At 62.6% G+C, this 18,439-nt stretch overlaps 1 protein-coding gene and 1 long non-coding RNA gene across 2 annotated transcripts; one reads left to right on the top strand and one right to left on the bottom strand.

Annotated features, from left to right (window-relative positions):
* Positions 1-1,734: 1,734 nt before the first annotated feature.
* On the bottom strand, positions 1,735-2,548 carry LOC129405762 (uncharacterized). The gene is made up of 3 exons (XR_008630760.1): positions 2,392-2,548; positions 2,197-2,266; positions 1,735-2,091 (listed from the first exon to the last, which is right to left on the bottom strand). It is a non-coding gene; the product is annotated as an uncharacterized LOC129405762 (long non-coding RNA).
* A 1,506-nt stretch (positions 2,549-4,054) lies between these two features.
* Positions 4,055-18,143, top strand: INPPL1 (inositol polyphosphate phosphatase like 1). The gene is made up of 28 exons (XM_055142823.1): positions 4,055-4,251; positions 6,767-6,830; positions 6,919-7,069; positions 7,284-7,404; positions 7,587-7,727; positions 7,961-8,054; positions 8,157-8,246; positions 8,405-8,503; positions 8,615-8,765; positions 8,863-8,969; positions 9,187-9,289; positions 9,381-9,577; positions 9,784-9,901; positions 10,400-10,496; positions 10,736-10,874; positions 10,966-11,065; positions 11,156-11,244; positions 11,471-11,552; positions 12,207-12,296; positions 13,100-13,213; positions 13,303-13,391; positions 13,754-13,841; positions 13,932-14,087; positions 14,304-14,382; positions 14,484-14,624; positions 16,251-16,917; positions 17,157-17,299; positions 17,410-18,143. Exons 1-28 carry the CDS (start codon positions 4,055-4,057, stop codon positions 17,498-17,500), a joined length of 3,798 nt encoding a protein of 1,265 aa, XP_054998798.1. The 3' UTR covers positions 17,501-18,143.
* The last annotated feature ends 296 nt before the right edge of the window (positions 18,144-18,439 follow it).

The raw sequence follows: 18,439 nt of genomic DNA, 5'->3' as shown, positions 1-18,439 counted from the left end.
TGAACTCAGCAAGGGCAGCAGCAACTACTGCACGACCTGGACCAAGGCAACCCAATAGTGAGGGGGCCAGCTTCTACGCTGAATGAGGGGCGATGAATGAGGTGGCTGTTCCTCATGGGACTGGACACCTCCCACTCTGGGTGGTGTAGATGTGACCATTCTGGTTCCATGTCTGAGTCCAGCCTCCTCAAGCCTGACCCCATTGGCCTGGCCCCAGCTATAATGACTAGGCTGGACCCCACAGAGGGCCCACAAATGAGGGCACCCTAAGTGTGCTTCCATCCATTCCCCATCTCTCTGTCATCCGGTTCCTGCTCTGGGTGGGGCTGCTCTGACAGCCAATCTACTAAACAGACAGACACATTCATGCCTGATGCATTTTACTCAGGAGGTAATGAGTGGGTCAGGGAGAGATTCCATTGCTTTTGGATTCCTTCTGATTGGAGTAATGAGACCTGGGTTTGAAGCCCAGTGCTGCTACTTAGGGCATGAAATAGTGCTTGACTGCTCTCAACCTTTGTTTCCTCCTCAGTAGCACTGCACTATTGTCCTATTGTTCATAAATTTGCTTGAGCGGGCACCAGTAAGGTCTCCATTGTGAGACTTGTTGTAACTGTTTTTGGCATAATGAATATGCCATGGGCAGCTTGCCAGGCTCTGCCGTACGGTCAGGATACTCTCGGTAGCTTGCCCGGCTCTTCAAGAGGGACGGAGGAATCGAGCCCAGGTCAGCTGCGTGCAAGGCAAACGCCCTACCCGCTGTGCTAGCGCACCAGTCCTAAAACATATTCCTCCTTAGTAAAATAAATATAATAGCCCTTCCATGCTTCAGGACTGTGAAAGATGAAGTTTTAGGCCAAACATCTTTTTTTGTTGTTGCTGTTTTTTCCATTTTGGGGCCATACCAGGAGATGACCAGGGGTTATTCCTAGCTCTGAACTCGGAATTACTCCCGGCAGTGCTAGGGGACCATATGGAATGTCTCAAACTGGGTCAGCCATGTGCAAGGCAAACACCCTACCTGCCGTACTATCATTCCTATGCTAAAAATCTCGTGAGCCCTGTCTGCAGCAATCCCAAATCCAGACCCAAGTCTTCATGGTGAAACTGGTCCTCACTTAGGGCCCTTTCCCCAACTGTGTCTGTCTGGCTCTGGCCTCAGATCTGCAATGGAATAGCTGGGGATGAATCCAGAAAAGGTTCTAAATTCCCACTGGGGGTAAAGAAAAAAATGGACACACGGGGCCGAAGTGACAGTACAGCGGGTACAGCATGCAAGACAGCCGACATGATTTGGATTCCTGACACCACACACGGCCCCCCTAAGCCCCAGTCCTCCGGAAGTGATCCCTCAGTGCAGAGCTCCTGAGCACTGCTCGGTGTGACCCCCAAACAGACAAGAAAGCAAACAACAACAAAAAACGGGCACGTAGTTGGAGAGTGAGTACAGAGGTTAAAGCACTTGCCCGGCATTCCTCTGATCCAGGGTTCGAAAACCCCGGTATCACATATGGGCTCCCCAGCACCGCTAGGGGTCACTGTTGACACAGCGGGGTGTGGCTCAACCCTCTTCCCCCTCACCGCGCCCCCCACCAAAAAGGACTCCTGATGTGCCTGGAAACCGCAGAGGTGAGGCTTGGAACCCAAAGCAGGAGAAAGAGAACCACACGGAGAGAGCAGTTTGGAAAGCCCTAGAAGAAAAAATACTGAAGTAATTGGAAGAGGGCAGGAAACTTTTAATTTTGTTTTAGGGTCACATACTCCTGGCTCTGTGCTCAGGGGTCATTCCTGGGGGGCTGGGGGGACCACATGGGGTACGGGGGGGCGGGGTCAAACCCGGGTAGCCACGTGCAAGGCAAGAGCCCTATCCGAGGGCAGGGAAACTTTTAGGGGTTTACTCTGGGGCCGGGAACCATGCCTCCCCGGGCACCTATGCTCCCTCCCAGGTAGACAAACCTATCTCACAAGGCTGTTCTGTTTCTGCACAACGCCCAGGAATTGATCTCAGTTTTTCGCTTCCCTTCTCCTGCTGGGGAAATCTGTCTCCACAACGGCAGTCAGTCAGTCTTAGAAGACCTCCGCGGAACTCGTCTGGAAACACGAGGTAAGCAGGTGAGGGGTGCAGCCAGGATTCTAAGTCAGCTGCGGGGACTCTCCCTGCGGCTCCCCGGTGCCCCCGCCCCGTGCCAGACTCACCTTTCCATACGGCAAGGGGTGACCGGTAGGGAAAGTCGGGCAGAGATGGGGAGGTGGAGTTACTGGAACCCTGCAGGGGTCAAGGCGACACTACTGAGTGTGCGGGTAGGTCATTCTTTTGCTAAGCCTGGGAGCCCCCCCTCCCACCCCGAGACCTTCTCCAACGTTCCAGGCTTTGTTCTAGCCACTGCATACTAGAAATCGACTCAGGTGCGCCTTGAGACGGACCCAGACGGGGTCGACGGGCTCCATTCGGCAAAGCGCAAGTTCCCTCCCAGGGGCCAGGGGCGGCGGCGAGCGCGGCCCGGGAGGCAGCGGTGGCGGCGGCGGCGCGCCGGGCGCTGCGCCTTTAAGGAGCCGGGGGGCGGAGGGGCGGGGCAGGAAGCGGGCTCCCGGGAGACACCGCCCCCGGCTAGGTCTTTTTTGGGGAAGGGGCGGGACGGGCCCCTTGGTAGGCTCCGTCCCCGGTCCGGGCGCCGCGCGCCGCGCGCCCCGCCCACCGCGGCTCAAGTTTGCGGACGGGGAGGGAGTCGGCGGCGCGGGTGCTAAGAATACCCGGTTTACACAGCTGTCACCTTCCGTACTCCCCAGTGCCCGTGCAGACGGCCGCGGCGCGGGCCGGGCGCGGGGCCACCGCGGGGCCCCCTCGTAACTCTCCCCGCACTTCTGCGGAGCGGGACGCCGAGGCTGGCCGCGCCGCCGCGCCTGGCCCGAGGTCACCCGCGCGGTCAGCGGCTCCGCGGCCAGCCCGGCCGAGGCCCGCGCGAGGCGGGGCGCGGGGGCTCCCGGGGGCGGAGCGGCGGGCGGGGCGGAAGGCGGGGGGGAGCGGCGGCCCCACGATGGCCATCTTAAGTGGCCGCTGAGTCCAGCGCCGCTGCCCCAGGGACGGGGGCGCCGGAGCCGCGCCGGAGCCGAGGGTCTGCGAGGGGCGAGGTGGGGGACGCGGCGCGCGCGCGGGAACTCGGGTCCAGAGGGGCCGGGGGAAGCCCCCGTCGGGCTGCGGAGCCCCGGGCCCCGGCCTGCGGCGGTGGGGCGGGTGTGTGGGGGGGGGTCGGTGCCCCGGAACTTGGCCGGGCCGGTGCTGGGGGAAGGGCTCTGCCCCGGCCCGAGCCGGGGAATCCGGGGACACGGGGCTCAGGGGAGGGAATCTGTCCTCGGGACTTGTCGGGGCGCTGCGCCCGGTGGAGTTTGGGGGTTCACGTCGGACTTTCACGGGAGTTGGGGGTCCCGGCTGCTCTGATGACGGGCAGGGGGTTCAGCCTCGATAGCTGGCGTGCCGGGGTGGGGGGAACACTCCAAGGCTCTAGGTGGGCCAAGTGGAAGGGATTCGGGGTGCCCAGACGTTCATGAGGAACGCTCTGCGGGGAGCGGCCCTGAACCCCGAAATGCAGGGGTACAGAATGAGAGGGGGCCCGCCTTTAGAGGGGAGGGGGAGAGCCGGCTCTCCGGGGTGGGGGGCGGGGGCAGGGTTGGGGGGGGCCTGAGAGGCCCGCTCCCGCGGGGTTTGGAGCTGCGCCGGGCCCCGCGGGAATGCGGGGGGCAGGGGCGGGCCGGGCGGGGGGCCGAGCGGGGGGCGGGGGCCGGGCTCCGCGCCGCGCGCCCGCCCCTCCCCCGCCGCGGCCGAACAAACTTTTCTTTCTCTTCAAGTTGGGGCCGGCGCTGCAGGCGGCGGCGGCTGCGCGGCGAGCGAGGCGGCCTGCGCGGCGGAGCGCGGAGCCCCCCGGCCCGGCTCGCGGGGGCCGGCGGTGCCCCGGGCCCGGCGCCCCCCGGGCCCCCCGCGGCCCCCCGCGGCCCCCGGCGGCCCGGGCGCGATGGAGCGGGGCGCGGGGCGCGCGCGGCGCTGAGCCCGGCGCGGGCCATGGCCTCGGCGTGCGGGGCGCCGGGCCCCGGGGGCGCCGGGCCGGGCGCGGCGCTGGGCAGCCCGGCCCCCGCCTGGTACCACCGCGACCTGAGCCGCGCGGCCGCCGAGGAGCTGCTGGCCCGCGCAGGCCGCGACGGCAGCTTCCTGGTCCGGGACAGCGAGAGCGTGGCGGGAGCCTTCGCGCTCTGCGTGCTGTGAGTGGGTGCGGCGGGCGGGTGGGCGCCCGGGCTTTAGGCGGGGCCCTGGACGGCGGTCAGGACGGAGTGGATGGGGTGGTGTGGCGTGGGGGGTGGCCCGGGGCGGGGGGAGGCGGTGGTCCCGCTGCCCCGGTGGCTTCCAGAGAACGTGGCAGGGCGCCCTTGGCAGACCCTCCCTGGCACGCTCCGGGCAGAGCGCCCGCGGGGTGTTAAGTGCCGGCCATGGTGGGTGTCCCTGTATTTTTGCGGGCCAGGCTGGCTGAGTGGCAAGCAGAGTGGGGTCGGAGGGCCTGAGCGGGTGCCAGGGGATGCCCAGCAGCTCCTTAGAGAATCTTCCTGCATCTCCTGGGGACTGAGCTTGGGGGTCTTCCTGTGTTTGTAGTGCGGGGCTAGGGGGTGCGGGACTGTGGAGTGGGTTATTCTTTCACCAGTCAATGAGTGAGGTGTGTTGGGGCTCGGGCCTCAGCTACACCCGTCCCCTCCCCCACAGCTACCACTTAAAGACTTGGAAATCCCCTGGGTGGGCACTCCCGGTTCTGTGGTCCTGGCTTTAGGGCGGGTTTGGGAGTCTTCTCCCTGACCTGTCCCCCCCAGAATGCACACTCTGGGAGTATCTGCCCCCCAAAAGAGGGGAAAGGTGGGAGTGGGGGAGCAGCCGGGCTCTTTGTTTAGATCTAGTTCTGTGCCTCTGCCCCTCCCTCTCCCCTTCCCCCTTTGTCCTCCCATTTGGAGGGGTACATTGGTCTCAGCAAGGAGGACCCTGGGGTAAAATGAGCCCTGTGGCATTGTCTGGGGACCTGAAATGGGCTGGTACCAGAACATTGTTTCTTCTGGTGGGCAGAAGCCAGGGGATGACTCTAAATACTCTCCCTACCCAGCACAGCCACTGACAGCAGAGTCCCAAAATGTCAGGGTGCCGAGGGGGAGGAAACCCTTGTATAGGGACTGGACCCAAAGAGGACGGTCCCCTGTAAGTCTGCTTATAAGCCCCAAATGTAAGGTCCAGAAGAGGAAACTGAAGAGGGCCAGCCGAGGCAGACAAATCTAGAATCCTGCCTCCCGGCCCTTCTAAGGCACCCCCCCCCCCCCCCGCCGTTAGGGAGGGGAGCGAGGCAGGTGCTGGGTCAGCTGTTGAGTGGGAGGGGGACAGCTGGGCCCGAGGCTGGGTGAGGAACAGTATATTGTCCCAGGAGGGGAGAGTCGGGGAGGGTGTGGGTGGGGCGAGGGTCTGTGGGGGAGCTTCATCTTCCCCAGGGCCTCTCTGCAGCCTGGGGCCTGGCCAGCAGGAACCTCCCTGCTTACCTGGACACACACCTGTCTGCACTGGGGGCGTTCAGACTCACCCCCACCTGGCAGGTGCGGGTGCTGAGTCTCAGGTCCAGCCCGTCAGCCTCTGTCCTGCCCGTTTTTTGGTCCAGCAGTCTGGTACTTTTCCTCTTTTGGAGAATGAGGAGGGTCCTAACAATGCCTGCCTCAAAACATGAGGCTTGCATGGGACCAGGTCGGTAGGGCACGGAGTACCTGGCCTGTCCCCGAGACGAGGCTCAGGTGAGGTGGACGCTGTTCCTGCTGTAAGCACCCACCGGGTCCATGGCACAGTCACATGCAGGCACCCACGCTGCTGTGCTGATGGAGACCCAGAGACCCTCGGAAGAGGCATTTCTGAGGGAAGGGGATGGCCTTGTGGACAAGATGGGTGACTCTCCGCAAGCTGGCCTTTGGTCCTCTCCGGTGTCCTCACCCCCCACTGCCCAGCACACATGTGCTCGGTTGCCTGGGCTGGGTCGGGGTGCCGATCTGAACTATGGACTGCAGAGGGAGGCTCCCGTGTCCCCCACCCTCCACCTCAGTGAGTCAGGTTTGGACTGCCTGGCCCCCCTCAGCTGTTACCTGTCAGCTGTCCCTGCCATCTGTCGGCACCCCACTTGCCCCTTCAAGGCGTGGGCTCCTAGCGTCCTGGGACCTCCCATGGAGTACCTCCAGTGGGGTCACTTCGTTTCCTGGCACCTGGGGAAGGGTAAGGAAGGTCCCAGGGTGATCCCCCATATACTTCAATGAAACCATCCTGGATACACCCAACTCCACAGAGCCAGACGCCAACATAAACACAGAAGCAAGCGCACATGTGTGAGCACATGCACACACACACACATACATTCATAGGCACACAGAGGTTAGCCAGGCTGTGAGGACGCTGGCAGGGGGCCCAGCCTGGTACCACAGCCCTGAGGGGCTATTTAGACAGCTGTGGAGGCCACAAAAGAGATGCTTGTTGCTTCCTGGGCCCTGCGGTGGGTGTGGAGCCTGGGAAGGTCTGGGTGGGGTGGCGGGGAGGCTGGTCATTCCTGTGGGCCGCACTAGACAGGCCCCACCATTCACCCACTGCAGCCTGGGCAGATGGCCTTAGGGCAGTCAGCCGGGTGCAGGGAGCAGCGCCTGGAGGAGAGGGTGCTTTGGGGCTTACACCCCAGGGGTGAGAGGTGCTGATTTTGACCCCCCCACCCTCTCTCAGGTATCAGAAGCACGTGCACACATACCGAATCCTGCCTGATGGGGAAGACTTCCTGGCTGTGCAGGTAGGCGCTGGGCCCCAGAGTGCTCGCCTCCAGTGCAGCCACAGTGGCGCTGGCCGGCTGACCTTCTCCCGCCCCTGCTGGCCTGCAGACCTCCCAGGGCGTGCCCGTGCGCCGCTTCCAGACGCTGGGCGAGCTCATCGGCCTGTATGCGCAGCCCAACCAGGGCCTGGTGTGCGCCCTGCTGCTGCCCGTGGAGCGGGAGCGCGAGCCCGAGTCCCCGGATGACCGTGACGCCTCAGGTGCGCCCAGCGTGCTGTGCGGGTCACTCCCCTGCCCTCGTCCCATCCTAGGGACCTCCTGCTGCTTCCCTCCCACCTCGCCCAGCTTCCCCCCCAAGCCCTCTCTCCCTAAACATCAAGCCTGAGACTGACAGCCATGTCAAGGCCCCCCCCCAACACCCCATTATGGAGGGCAGGAGGCCCAAACTGCTGCTCCGCTGACCCCTGTCCACAGATGGGGAGGATGAGAAGCCCCCGCTGCCCCCGCGTTCTGGCTCCACCAGCATTTCTGCCCCCACGGGGCCCAGCAGCCCCCCACCAGCCCCTGAGACCCCCACCACTCCAGCTGCAGAGAGGTGAGACTCTGACCCCCTCCAGTGACGGGAATGTCCCTCTGGGACCTGGGACCCCCCTCTCGGCTGCAGAGGCAGACACCCTCCCCTTGACACTCGCTGCCCCTCAGGTTGGGGCTGGGGCAGGTAAGCGGGACTTCCACTGATGGGTTTTTCCTTCCTGACTCCGGAATCCCTCTCCGAAGTGCTCCCAACGGGCTGAGCACCGTCTCACACGAGTACCTGAAAGGCAGCTACGGGCTGGACCTGGAGGCTGTGCGGGGCGGAGCCAGCCACCTGCCCCACCTCACCCGCACCCTCGCCACCTCCTGCCGGAGGCTGCACAGGTACCCGAGACGCTGACCCATGCACCTTTACCTCTGACCGATCCCCAGCTGCCGCCTGCTGATGCAAAGGCCCTGCCCCCTGACCTGTGGCTCCTGGCTCAGACCGGGGGTGGCAGCGGCCTCTGGTCTTCCCGCTCCCGTACCCTGCATCCTCCGAGCAGCGGCGGAAGCGTGCCCTCTGGCCTCCGTGCTGTTGTTGGGCCGCGGCAGGAGCTCGGGTCTTTTTCCCCTAGTGAGGTGGACAAGGTGCTGTCGGGCCTGGAGATTCTGTCCAAGGTGTTCGACCAGCAGAGCTCGCCCATGGTGACCCGCCTCCTGCAGCAGCAGGTGGGTCGCTGGTGACAGCTGGGGCGAGGGGAGGGGGATGGCTGCACATCCTGGGCTGGTTGGGTGGCCTCATGTAGCAGCCCCGACCTTGTCTCCCCACAGAGCTCCGCCCAGACTGGGGAGCAGGAACTCGAGAGCCTGGTGCTGAAGCTGTCAGTGCTCAAGGACTTCCTGTCAGGCATCCAGAAGAAGGTGCCTGACCCCTGACCTTTGATCACTGACATGCCCTCCCTGACCGCTTTCCTTGGCCTCGCCGAGTGTGACCCCGCGCCTGCCATTTAGCCTTCACCTCAGCTGTGCCCTGGCCTGCCCCGCCCTCGACATGTGCCCCGACCTCTCTGCCCCTCCAGGCTCTGAAGGCCCTGCAGGACATGAGCTCCACTGCGCCCCCGGCCCCCCTGCAGCCGTCCACTCGGAAGGCCAAGACCATCCCTGTGCAGGCCTTTGAGGTGTCTGGCCGGGCAGCCGGGTGCAGCCTTGGGGGGTAAAGGGCACCTGGAGATAAGTGGGGCCGCCGGCCTGGAGTTCCCTTCAGCAGCTTCCCCTTCGGCGGCCCGCAGGTGAAGCTGGATGTGACGCTGGGTGACCTGACCAAGATCGGGAAGTCCCAGAAGTTCACGCTGAGCGTGGACGTGGAGGGGGGCCGGCTGGTGCTGCTGCGGAGGCAGAGGGACTCGCAGGAGGACTGGACCACCTTCACGCACGACCGCAGTGAGCTGGGGCCAGGCCCGGAGGGGGGCCAGGGCGGGGGCGCCGGGGGCCAGGGCCTCGACGCACTGCCCAGTGACACGGTCTCCGTCCCCCCCAGTCCGCCAGCTCATTAAGTCCCAGCGCGTCCAGAACAAGCTGGGTGTCGTGTTCGAGAAGGAGAAGGACCGGACCCAGCGCAAGGACTTTATCTTCGTCAGTGCCCGGGTGAGCACGGGGTCAGGCTGGGCCGTTGGGGCCACAGGGGCCCCCCGAGGATGACAAGAGACAGAGCGTATGATGCAGGTGGGAGCGATTCTGGAGCATGGCTCCCAGGTTCACGTCATGGTGTACAAGAGGCATGACCCCCCTCCCAGGGCGTCCCCGGGGCTGGGGGTTCCTGGTCACGTCTGACTTCCTGCTGTCCTCCTCCCTGCTCCCCCAGAAGCGGGAGGCCTTCTGCCAGCTGCTGCAGCTCATGAAGAACAAGCACTCCAAGCAAGATGAGCCTGACATGATCTCCGTCTTCATTGGCACCTGGAACATGGGTCAGGCCCGGGACTGGGAGTGGGGGATGGGGGGGCCGGGGCGCTGGGTTGGGGGCTGATCCCCGTTTTCCCCCTTTCTCCTCCCCTGCAGGCAGTGTGCCACCTCCAAAGAACGTGACATCTTGGTTCACCTCTAAGGGTCTGGGGAAGACCCTGGACGAGGTCACAGTGACCATCCCCCATGACATCTATGTCTTTGGGACCCAGGAGAACTCGGTGGGGGACCGCGAGTGGCTGGACCTGCTGCGCGGTGGTCTCAAGGAGCTCACTGATCTGGACTACCGCCCGGTGAGGGGCTGTGCGGGCCGGCTGTAGCCCACTGCCTGTGGGGACTGCCACAGGGCGGTGGGAGGCGGCGTGCCCAAAGGACACAGGCCACAGTGCCTCATGTGGAGCTGCAGGGGCAGCGGCCTCCCCGCTGCGCTGACAGAACCCTCTAGAGCACAGGCCAGGGCCCTGCCCAGGGCAGGGGTGACCTCGAGGCCTCTTCCCAGATTGCCATGCAGTCGCTGTGGAACATCAAGGTGGCCGTACTGGTCAAGCCGGAGCACGAGAACCGCATCAGCCACGTCAGCACGTCCAGCGTGAAGACGGGCATTGCCAACACCCTGGGTGAGCAGGCACCACCCTCAGGTTATTGCTTCCTACCTGCCGGGGAGGGGGGGCTCCCCCTTCCCGAGGCCTCAGTACCCCCATTATGTGGCGCCTTGGCGCTCCCTGGCGCTTATCCCTCCTAAGCTTCTCGGCCCCACCAGCAAGGCAGGGCTTCCAAAACAACCCTCGTTTGGTGAACAATGAAACCCAGGCCTCGAGGGGCTGAGTGCCCTCCCCAGTGCCACAGCTCTAAAGTGATGGAGCCGGGCACAGTGTGTATCCCCCCCTTTCAGCTCTGCCCTAGGGCCCTGCAGTCAGTGTCCACGCACACATTCTCCAGCCCTGGCCAGGACCCCACATGCCCAGTGGGGAACCTGGGATGGAGCAAGTGTCTGTCCAGGTGCCTGCAGACCCCTGGGGGAGGGTCGGCTCTTCCCACGGCTGCTTTGAGGGGCGGAGAGGAGAGTGGGGACCCTTCTGAGGGTGAGGCAGACCTTTCTCTTGCTGACCCCACAGGAAACAAGGGGGCCGTGGGCGTCTCCTTCATGTTCAATGGCACCTCATTTGGCTTTGTGAATTGCCACCTCACCTCGGGGAATGAGAAGACGGCCCGGTGAGGGGTTCCTCCCTGGTACCCTCTGTGACCCACTTCCCTGGCCAGCTGCTTCCTCCCCCGCTGTGCTCGGCCCAGGGCCCTGCGGCAGCCCATCTCCAGAACCCCCCTAACTATCCCCAGTCTGGGGACCTGTCTGACCTCAGTACAGCAGGCCCGGAGCCCCCACAGCCCTAGGGGTTTCCCCCCACTTCATACCTTGCCCCAGCTCCTGACCTGGGCACCCCGTCCCGGCCCAGGCGGAACCAGAACTACCTGGACATCCTCCGGCTGCTGTCCCTGGGTGACCGGCAGCTCAGCGCCTTCGACATCTCGCTGCGCTTCACTCACCTCTTCTGGTTTGGGGACCTCAACTACCGCCTGGACATGGACATCCAGGTGTGCCCAGGCCCCTGCAGCGTCTGGGGTGGGGGTGGGGGGCAGGCCAGGCTCGAGGGGGATCATGTCCACCTGTGTGTCCCCGGCCCAGGAAATCCTCAACTACATCAGCAGGAAGGAGTTTGAGCCCCTGCTCAGGGTAGATCAGCTCAACCTGGAGCGGGAGAAGCACAAAGTGTTTCTGCGATTCAGTGAGTGCGGGCCTGGGTGGGGGGGGTGCTGAGGGACGCAGGCCTCCCTGGGACTTGGGGCCTGACCCGTCTTGTCCCCTGCTTTCCCAGGTGAGGAGGAGATCTCCTTCCCTCCAACCTACCGCTATGAGCGGGGCTCCCGGGACACCTACGCCTGGCACAAGCAGAAGCCAACCGGGGTGAGTGAGAATAGTGCAGGTCTCTGGGGACCCACCTGCCAACTGCTCCTGTCCCCCCACAACTGCGGTGAGGTCAAGGGGCAGCGCCTCCACCTTCTAGCACCTCATGGTGATTGATTCTGAGTCTGGAAAGGATCCAGGGAGGGAGGAGGACCTTGGGGTCTGGCGTGGCGAGAGTGGGGGTCCCTTCGGCTCTGTGCGGAGGCTCACACTATCCCCACTGCAGGTCCGGACCAACGTGCCTTCATGGTGTGACCGCATCCTCTGGAAATCTTACCCTGAGACGCACATCATCTGCAATTCCTACGGTGAGAGGCTCCTGGACAGGGCATGGGGCCGTGGTGGTGGTGGGGAAGGTGTGTGTGTGTGTGTGTGTGTGTGTGTGTGTGTGTGTGTGTGTGTGTGTGTGTGTGTGTGTGTGTGTGTGTGTGTGTGTGTGTGTGTGTGTGTGTGTGTGTGTGTGTGTGTTTGTCAGGGCATGAGGCCGTGGTGGGAAGGGGTGTGTGTGTGTGTGTGTGTGTCTCAGGGCATGGAGCCATGGTAGGGAAGGTGTGTGTGTGTCTGGTGGGGAAGGGGTGTGTGTGTGTGTGTGTGTGTGTGTGTGTGTGTGTGTGTGTGTGTGTGTGTGTGTCTGTGGTGGGGAAGGGGTGGGGGTGGGGGTGTGTGTGTGGCCGTGGTGGGGAAGGGGTGTGTGTGTGTGTGTCTGGTGGGGAAGGGGTGGGGAAGGGGTGTGTGTGTGTGTGTATGTGTGTCTGTGGTGGGGAAGGGGTGTGTGTGTGTGTGTGTGTGTCTGTGGTGGGGAAGGGTGAGTGTGTGTGTGGCCGTGGGGGGGAAGGTGTGTGTGTGTGTGTGTGTGTGTGTGTGTGTGTGTGTGTGTGTGTGTGCTCAGCCCCTCCCCGGGCACATGAGAATCACATGGTGAGTGGTCCCCTGAGCTCTGTTCCTGGTTGTCCTCTCCCTAGGCTGCACCGACGACATCGTCACCAGCGACCACTCGCCAGTGTTCGGGGCTTTTGAGGTTGGAGTCACCTCGCAGTTCATCTCCAAGAAAGGTGGCGCCTCTGCTCGTGCTTGTGGGCTTGGTGCACATTTGGGCACATCTGGGCGGTAGCCCGAGGCCGTGCCTGTCGATGGGCTTCCTGTGTGTGTCGGGGTGGGCTGGTGTGTGAGGGATTCTGGATACGTACCTGTGCAGTGTCTGTGCAGAGGGGTGCCTGGGGCTGCTGTTCTGTGCCCCTAGGGGTAGACAGCAAGCCAGCCCTTGGGCACTCTGTCCCCCAGCCCCCTCCCAAGAGGCCTTTCAACCTTGTCTCTGCGTGGTTTCAGGGTCCGGACCTTGGGATCTCCCTACAGTTTGTTTGTTAGGTTATTTATTTATTTAGTTTTGCTTTTTGGGTCACACAAACCCCGGCGATGCACAGGGGTTACTCCTGGATTTGCACTCAGGAATTACTCCTGGCGGTGCTCAGGGGACCATATGGGATGCTGGGAATTGAACCTGGGTCGGCCGCGTGCAGGGTAAATGCTCTACCCGCTGTGCTATCACACCAGCCCCATATTTTTGTTTTTGTTTTTTTGTTTTTTGGGTCATACCTGGTGCAGCTTAGGGGTTGGTCCTGGCTCTGCACTCAGGCATCACTCCTGGCGGTGCTCTGGGACCATATGGGAGGCCAGGGATTGAGCCCCTACCTACTGTACTATGTCTCTGGCCTCCTCTCTACAGGTTCTTTGGGACTGGGGAGGCCCTTCTTCCTCCTAGTCTCCCTGCTCTTCCTGGGCCCCCTGACTTCCTGTCCCAGGGCTCCACATCCCTGTCCTGTCTCCTCTCCCCCAGCCTCTTCCCTTTGCTCCTCAGGACTGTCAAAGACTTCGGACCAGGCCTACATCGAGTTTGAAAGCATCGAAGCCATTGTAAAGACAGCCAGCCGCACCAAGTTCTTCATCGAGTTCTACTCCACCTGCCTGGAGGGTCAGAGAAGGGGCACAGGGTGGGCTGCAGCAGGGGGAGGGAAGCGGGAAGCAGCACTTGGTCAGATTGTCTGAGTTCCTGCCCCGCAGAGTACAAGAAGAGCTTCGAGAATGATGCACAGAGCAGCGACAACATCAACTTCCTCAAGGTGCAGTGGTCCTCGCGCCAGCTGCCCACGGTGAGGCTGTGGGGGAGCCTGGGCCTGGGGTGGGGCAGCTGGCAGAGCCCATGAGGAGGGCATGTGCCGGGGTGGGGATGGGCCTGAGTGAGAGTAAGGACATTTGATTTATTTGGGAGGGCCAGGAGGGAAGCTGCAGTGTGTTCATTCATTCATCGATTCATTTCTTGAGCCTTTACTGAGAGTCACCCTGCATCCTATAATTGAGGATGCAGGAAATCAGTTGCCATGACAGTAAGCCAAAAGGCCCCTGTAGGACTGTGCCTTCTGCATTACGGACTTGGCATCTTTCGAGCTGAGTGAGCCTGCAGGGAGGGGCTGAGGGCACTAGGCTGGGGCTTCACCTGAGCCCTGCTCCCCAGCTCAAGCCCATCCTGGCCGACATCGAGTACCTCCAGGACCAGCACCTGCTGCTCACAGTCAAGTCCATGGATGGCTATGAATCCTATGGTGAGGGGCTGGGCGTGCCGAGGCGTGCTGGGAGTCAGCCAGGCCCAGGACAGCCTTAGCACCGTGCCCGTGCGCCCCCTCTGCCCGCAGGGGAGTGCGTGGTGGCGCTCAAGTCCATGATCGGCAGCACGGCCCAGCAGTTCCTCACCTTCCTGTCGCACCGGGGCGAGGAGACGGGCAACATCCGCGGCTCCATGAAGGTGCGGGTGCCCACAGAGCGCCTGGGCACCCGTGAGCGGCTCTACGGTGGGGGCTCCACGGGAGGGGCGCGCGCGGGTGGTCGGGCAGCTCGGGGGCACAGGGAGGGCCTGCTGGGACTCCCCAGACAGTCTGGAAGTCGGGCCAGCACAACTGGGAGTGGGCCTGGCCCCAGGAGTGGCTGGCAGGCCCCGGGGGTGGTATCTGATCTGGACTACATGCCCCCGGCTGAGCCCCCACCCCCTGCCTGTTCACCCCCCCCAGAGTGGATCAGCATTGATAAGGATGAGGCAGGAGCTAAGAGCAAAGTTCCCTCTGTGTCTCGAGGCAGCCAGGAGCCCAGGTAAAGGGGGCGGGGCAGCTGGTTGGGTTGAGGTGAAGACGTGCAGGTGGACTTGGGGACCGTTAGCAACCCCTACTTAATCTCTCCTTGCACCCCGGTAGGTCAGGGAGCCGCAAGCCAGCCCCCACAGAAGCCTCCTGCCCGCTGTCCAAGTTATTTGAAGAACCAGAGCGACCACCACCAACTGGGAGGCCCCCCGCCCCGCCTCGAGCTGCTCCCCGGGAGGAGCCCCTGACCCCCAGGTGAGAGAGGACATTGGCCCACCCCTTTCACTCTGCGGCCTGGGGCTCTGGGCTCCCTGTCTGAGTCAAGGGGTATAGTCAGCCCTTCAGCTCAGTCAGTGTTCAACACCCATCCCTCCACCCGAGTACATTTCCCAGCACCTGTGTCCCGAGGTTATCGCCCCTCACCTCCCCCAGCCTGCCTCTATGGCAGGAGCTTTTCCTTCTCTCCCCCCCTTTCTATCTCCCCACCCCTCTTTTTCTCTCTCTATCCCTCAACTTCTGCCTTTTGGGCATTATGATTTGCAATTACCAGTCCTTTGATATGTTTTCTACTATATATATGTATGTATGTATACACACACACACATTTATACACACACACACACACATATATATATATATATATATATATTTTTTTTTTTTTCCCCCCAGAAAAGGTTGGGTTGAGATTTTTTATTTGTTTTATGGCCACACCTGGCAGTGCTCAGGGATCACTCTCACGGCATGGAGACTGTATGGGGTGTTTGAGGTGGAATCTGGATTAGGCCTATGCAAGGCAAGTGCTCTACCCATTGTGCTCTAGCCCCCAGAAAAGTCCCGTTTCCCGCCCCCCCCCCCCCCGGGCTACTGCTTTGTACAAAGATTAATCTTGAGCCTTGTTTGGAGAAGGCACAGAGCTGTGTGGAGCTCCTGGGGGCGCTCTGTGGGACACTGCCCTTCATGGCCTGCCAGCAGGGGGCTTGTGGTCCAGCAAGGCTGGGAAGAGGTTCTTGCTAGGTTCTTTTCTTAGCTATCCCCAGCACTTGTGAGTATTAGCAAAGTTCCGAGCACATGGACAGGAAGGAAACTCTTTTAAACAACTCTGTTTAATATAGTTTCCCAAACTAAACGGGCCAGGAAACTTAGTTTCTACACAGTAACTATTAATAACCCGGGGAACTAGTGTTCTGTGGCTCATACTTTGGGAAGGGAAGCTTCCTTTCCACCTGTATCCAAATGTCACCTGAACTTAAATAAAGGTTCGGAGGCGGAGTTTGGTGCTTTTATGTTCATCTTCATTGGTCACCTGTCACCTTGGTGCCCTCCCTAGGCTGGAGGAAAATGAACCGGAATCCCAGAGTAAGATTCCTCAGTTGATGGCCCTGAGGGGAGGACTCCAGAGGCAGCCCGGGACGGACAGTCCTTCTCAGGAAAGGCTTTTGCCTGCCTTCCAGCAACTGTTTTCGCAACCATTTCAGCGCAGGCTTCACAGTTGAAAAGGCCATAAATGGCCCTGGAAACTTGGGGGGAGGGTGAGTCACATCCGGTGGTGCTCCGGGCTTACTCCTGGCTCTGTGCTTAAGGATCAGTCCTGGTAGTGCTTGGGAGACTATACTGGGTGCTGTGGAGGTCACTGCATACAAAAGCCAGCAAGCACCTTAAGTCCTGTATTCCTGCCCTTCCCGCCAGTCCGGTGAATTTTTGCAGGAGCATTTGCTGCTCATCACCAGGGGCCAGAGCTCAGCCTGGATGTGTCCAAGGGTCAAGCAGGGCATGGAGCCCGGCCCACGCCCCCAGACTCCTAGCACAGTTCCCTTCCACCGCACCACTGCCTTTGCCAGGGCCTTCTGGGTACTGACTTAGCTATCCTGCTCCCCAAACCAGGTCCAAGCCAGAGGGGGCTCCAGAGCCAGAGGGGGTGGCAGCCCCCCCACCCAAGAACAGCTTCAATAACCCTGCCTACTACGTCCTTGAAGGGGTCCCACACCAGCTGCTTCCCCCGGAGCCACCTTCACCAGCCAGGGCGCCTGTCCCACCGGCCACCAAGAACAAAGTGGCCATCACTGTGCCTGTGCCCCAGCTGGGGCGCCACCGGACACCCCGCATGGGAGAGGGGAGCTCCTCCGATGAGGAGTCGGGGGGCACACTGCCCCCTCCAGACTTCCCGCCCCCACCCCTGCCGGACTCGGCCCTCTTCCTGCCCGGCAGCCTGGATCCTTTGCCAGGGCCTGTGGTCCGGGCCCGCAGTGGGGCTGAAGTCCGTGGCCCACCACCTCCCAAGGCCCACCCGAGACCCCCGCTGCCTCCAGGCCCCACGCCTGGCAGCGCTTTCCTGGGGGAAGTGACCAGTGGAGACGATCGCTCCTGCTCGGTGCTGCAGATGGCCAAGACGCTGAGCGAGGTAGACTATGGCGCTACAGGGCCTGGTCGCTCCGTGCTCCTGCCAGGGGAGCTGCAGCCCTCCCGGGCACTGCCCTCTGACTACGGCCGGCCCCTCTGCTTCCCTCCACCTCGCATCCGAGAGAGCATCCAGGAGGACCTGGCAGAGGAGGTGTGTGAACCGGGTGTGGCTGGGGTCTTCCAGATGTGTGGGCTTGCAGGCCATCAACCCCGGGGCTGCTCTGCTGTCCTTCCCCCAGCCCCCAACAAGGAGAGTTGGGGGTTGGAGGAACAGGGAGGGGGTGGGGCGAGCACTGATCCTTCCTGGTGGTGTTGCCTCCTCTCCATGAGCCTGTGGCTGTGCCGGTGTGCCGCCTTCACTGCTCCCCCTAACATACCCTACTCCCCCAGGCTCCGTGCCCACCGTGCCCTCAGGGTGGGCGGGCCGGCGGGCTGGGCGAGGCCGGCATGGGCGCCTGGCTGCGGGCCATCGGCTTGGAACGATACGAGGAAGGCCTGGTGCACAACGGCTGGGACGACCTGGAGTTTCTCAGGTGGGGGCGGGGCCGGAGGCGGAGGGGTGGGTCCGGGCTGGGGGGGCGGAGCGACAGCATCCCCGTCCACCCGGCGGCCGCCTAGCCTGGCTCTGTTAACCCCCTTACAGCGACATCACCGAGGAGGACCTGGAGGAGGCTGGGGTGCAGGACCCGGCCCACAAGCGCCTCCTTCTGGACACCCTGCAGCTCAGCAAGTGATGGCGGTGGCGCCGAGAAGCTGCGCCCTCGGAGCCCCGGCACCCCCACACGAAGGCCCCCCGAAATGTCCCGGGGTGGAAAAGTTCTGAGGGCCAGGGTGGAACCTCCGCTTATTTATTGGGGATCGGCATTCCCCACGGCCTGCCCGTTTGAAATGCTCTAATTAGGATGTCCTGCCCCTCGTTAGGATGTCTCTTTCTCCCGGGGCTCGTCTGCAAGGACCTGGGCTATTCTTGTGCTTTTCTGGACCCCTCTCCTAGCCCCGGGGGTGCCCGTGGCCCCCCACCGTAACCGCTCTTTTCAGCCAGAACCACAGGGGGAGGGGCTCATAGAGGACCTCTCTCCCGACCCCCTCTGCGGGGTATCGTCCGGAAATGAAGGAATCGCCCGAGGACCGGGCTGGGGGTTATTTAAGCTCTTTTGCGTGGGTTAAGGAGGGGCGGGGGGAGGGGAAGCTCTGGCCCGGGAAGGGCTCGTGTCGCTTGGTTCTGTCTGCAGCTCCCGGACCGCTAAGCGGTGAGGCGTGGCAGCCACGGTTCCCCGCTGGTCTCGAGGGGCACCGGGCCTGGGAGGCAGCCTGTCCCGTCCTGGGTACGCAAAGGGTGCCAGCGTGACGTCTTCAATAAATTAAGTTTTATTTGGATTGAGCAAAACTCACCTCAATAAATTACAAGATTTTCAAAGGAAAAGAACAATCGAGAAAAAAAAAAAAAAGGAAAGAGGAGACGCCTCTGTCCCGTCGCCCAGGCCGCCCCCACTTTCTTCCCGGTCCACGGTCCACCCTCTGCGCCAGAGCGGCTGGGGGCGGGCGGGGACGCGAGGGACAGAGTGTTGGCGGGATCCTTCCAGTCCGCTGAGCCAGGGGACAGCGGCGGCGTAGCCTGGGCAGGGTCAGCGAGGTGAGGCCGAGGTGGCAGCCGGCCGGTCACTAGGGTGCTG

This window comes from Sorex araneus, chromosome 6 (assembly GCF_027595985.1).
Source record: "Sorex araneus isolate mSorAra2 chromosome 6, mSorAra2.pri, whole genome shotgun sequence".
Taxonomy (NCBI): domain Eukaryota; kingdom Metazoa; phylum Chordata; class Mammalia; order Eulipotyphla; family Soricidae; genus Sorex; species Sorex araneus.
The sequence above is the reverse complement of the archived record's forward strand: the minus strand, read 5'-3'. Positions and strand labels throughout refer to the sequence as shown.

Bases quoted from the DNA above. Each gene is read 5' to 3' on its own strand.
- INPPL1 (XM_055142823.1), top strand. From the start codon at position 4,055: ATGGCCTCGGCGTGCGGGGCGCCGGGCCCCGGGGGCGCCGGGCCGGGC. The intron at 10,497-10,735 runs GTGAGGGGTTCC...GTCCCGGCCCAG, and splicing joins GGGAATGAGAAGACGGCCCG to GCGGAACCAGAACTACCTGG. The intron at 13,392-13,753 runs GTGAGGCTGTGG...CCTGCTCCCCAG, and splicing joins CCTCGCGCCAGCTGCCCACG to CTCAAGCCCATCCTGGCCGA.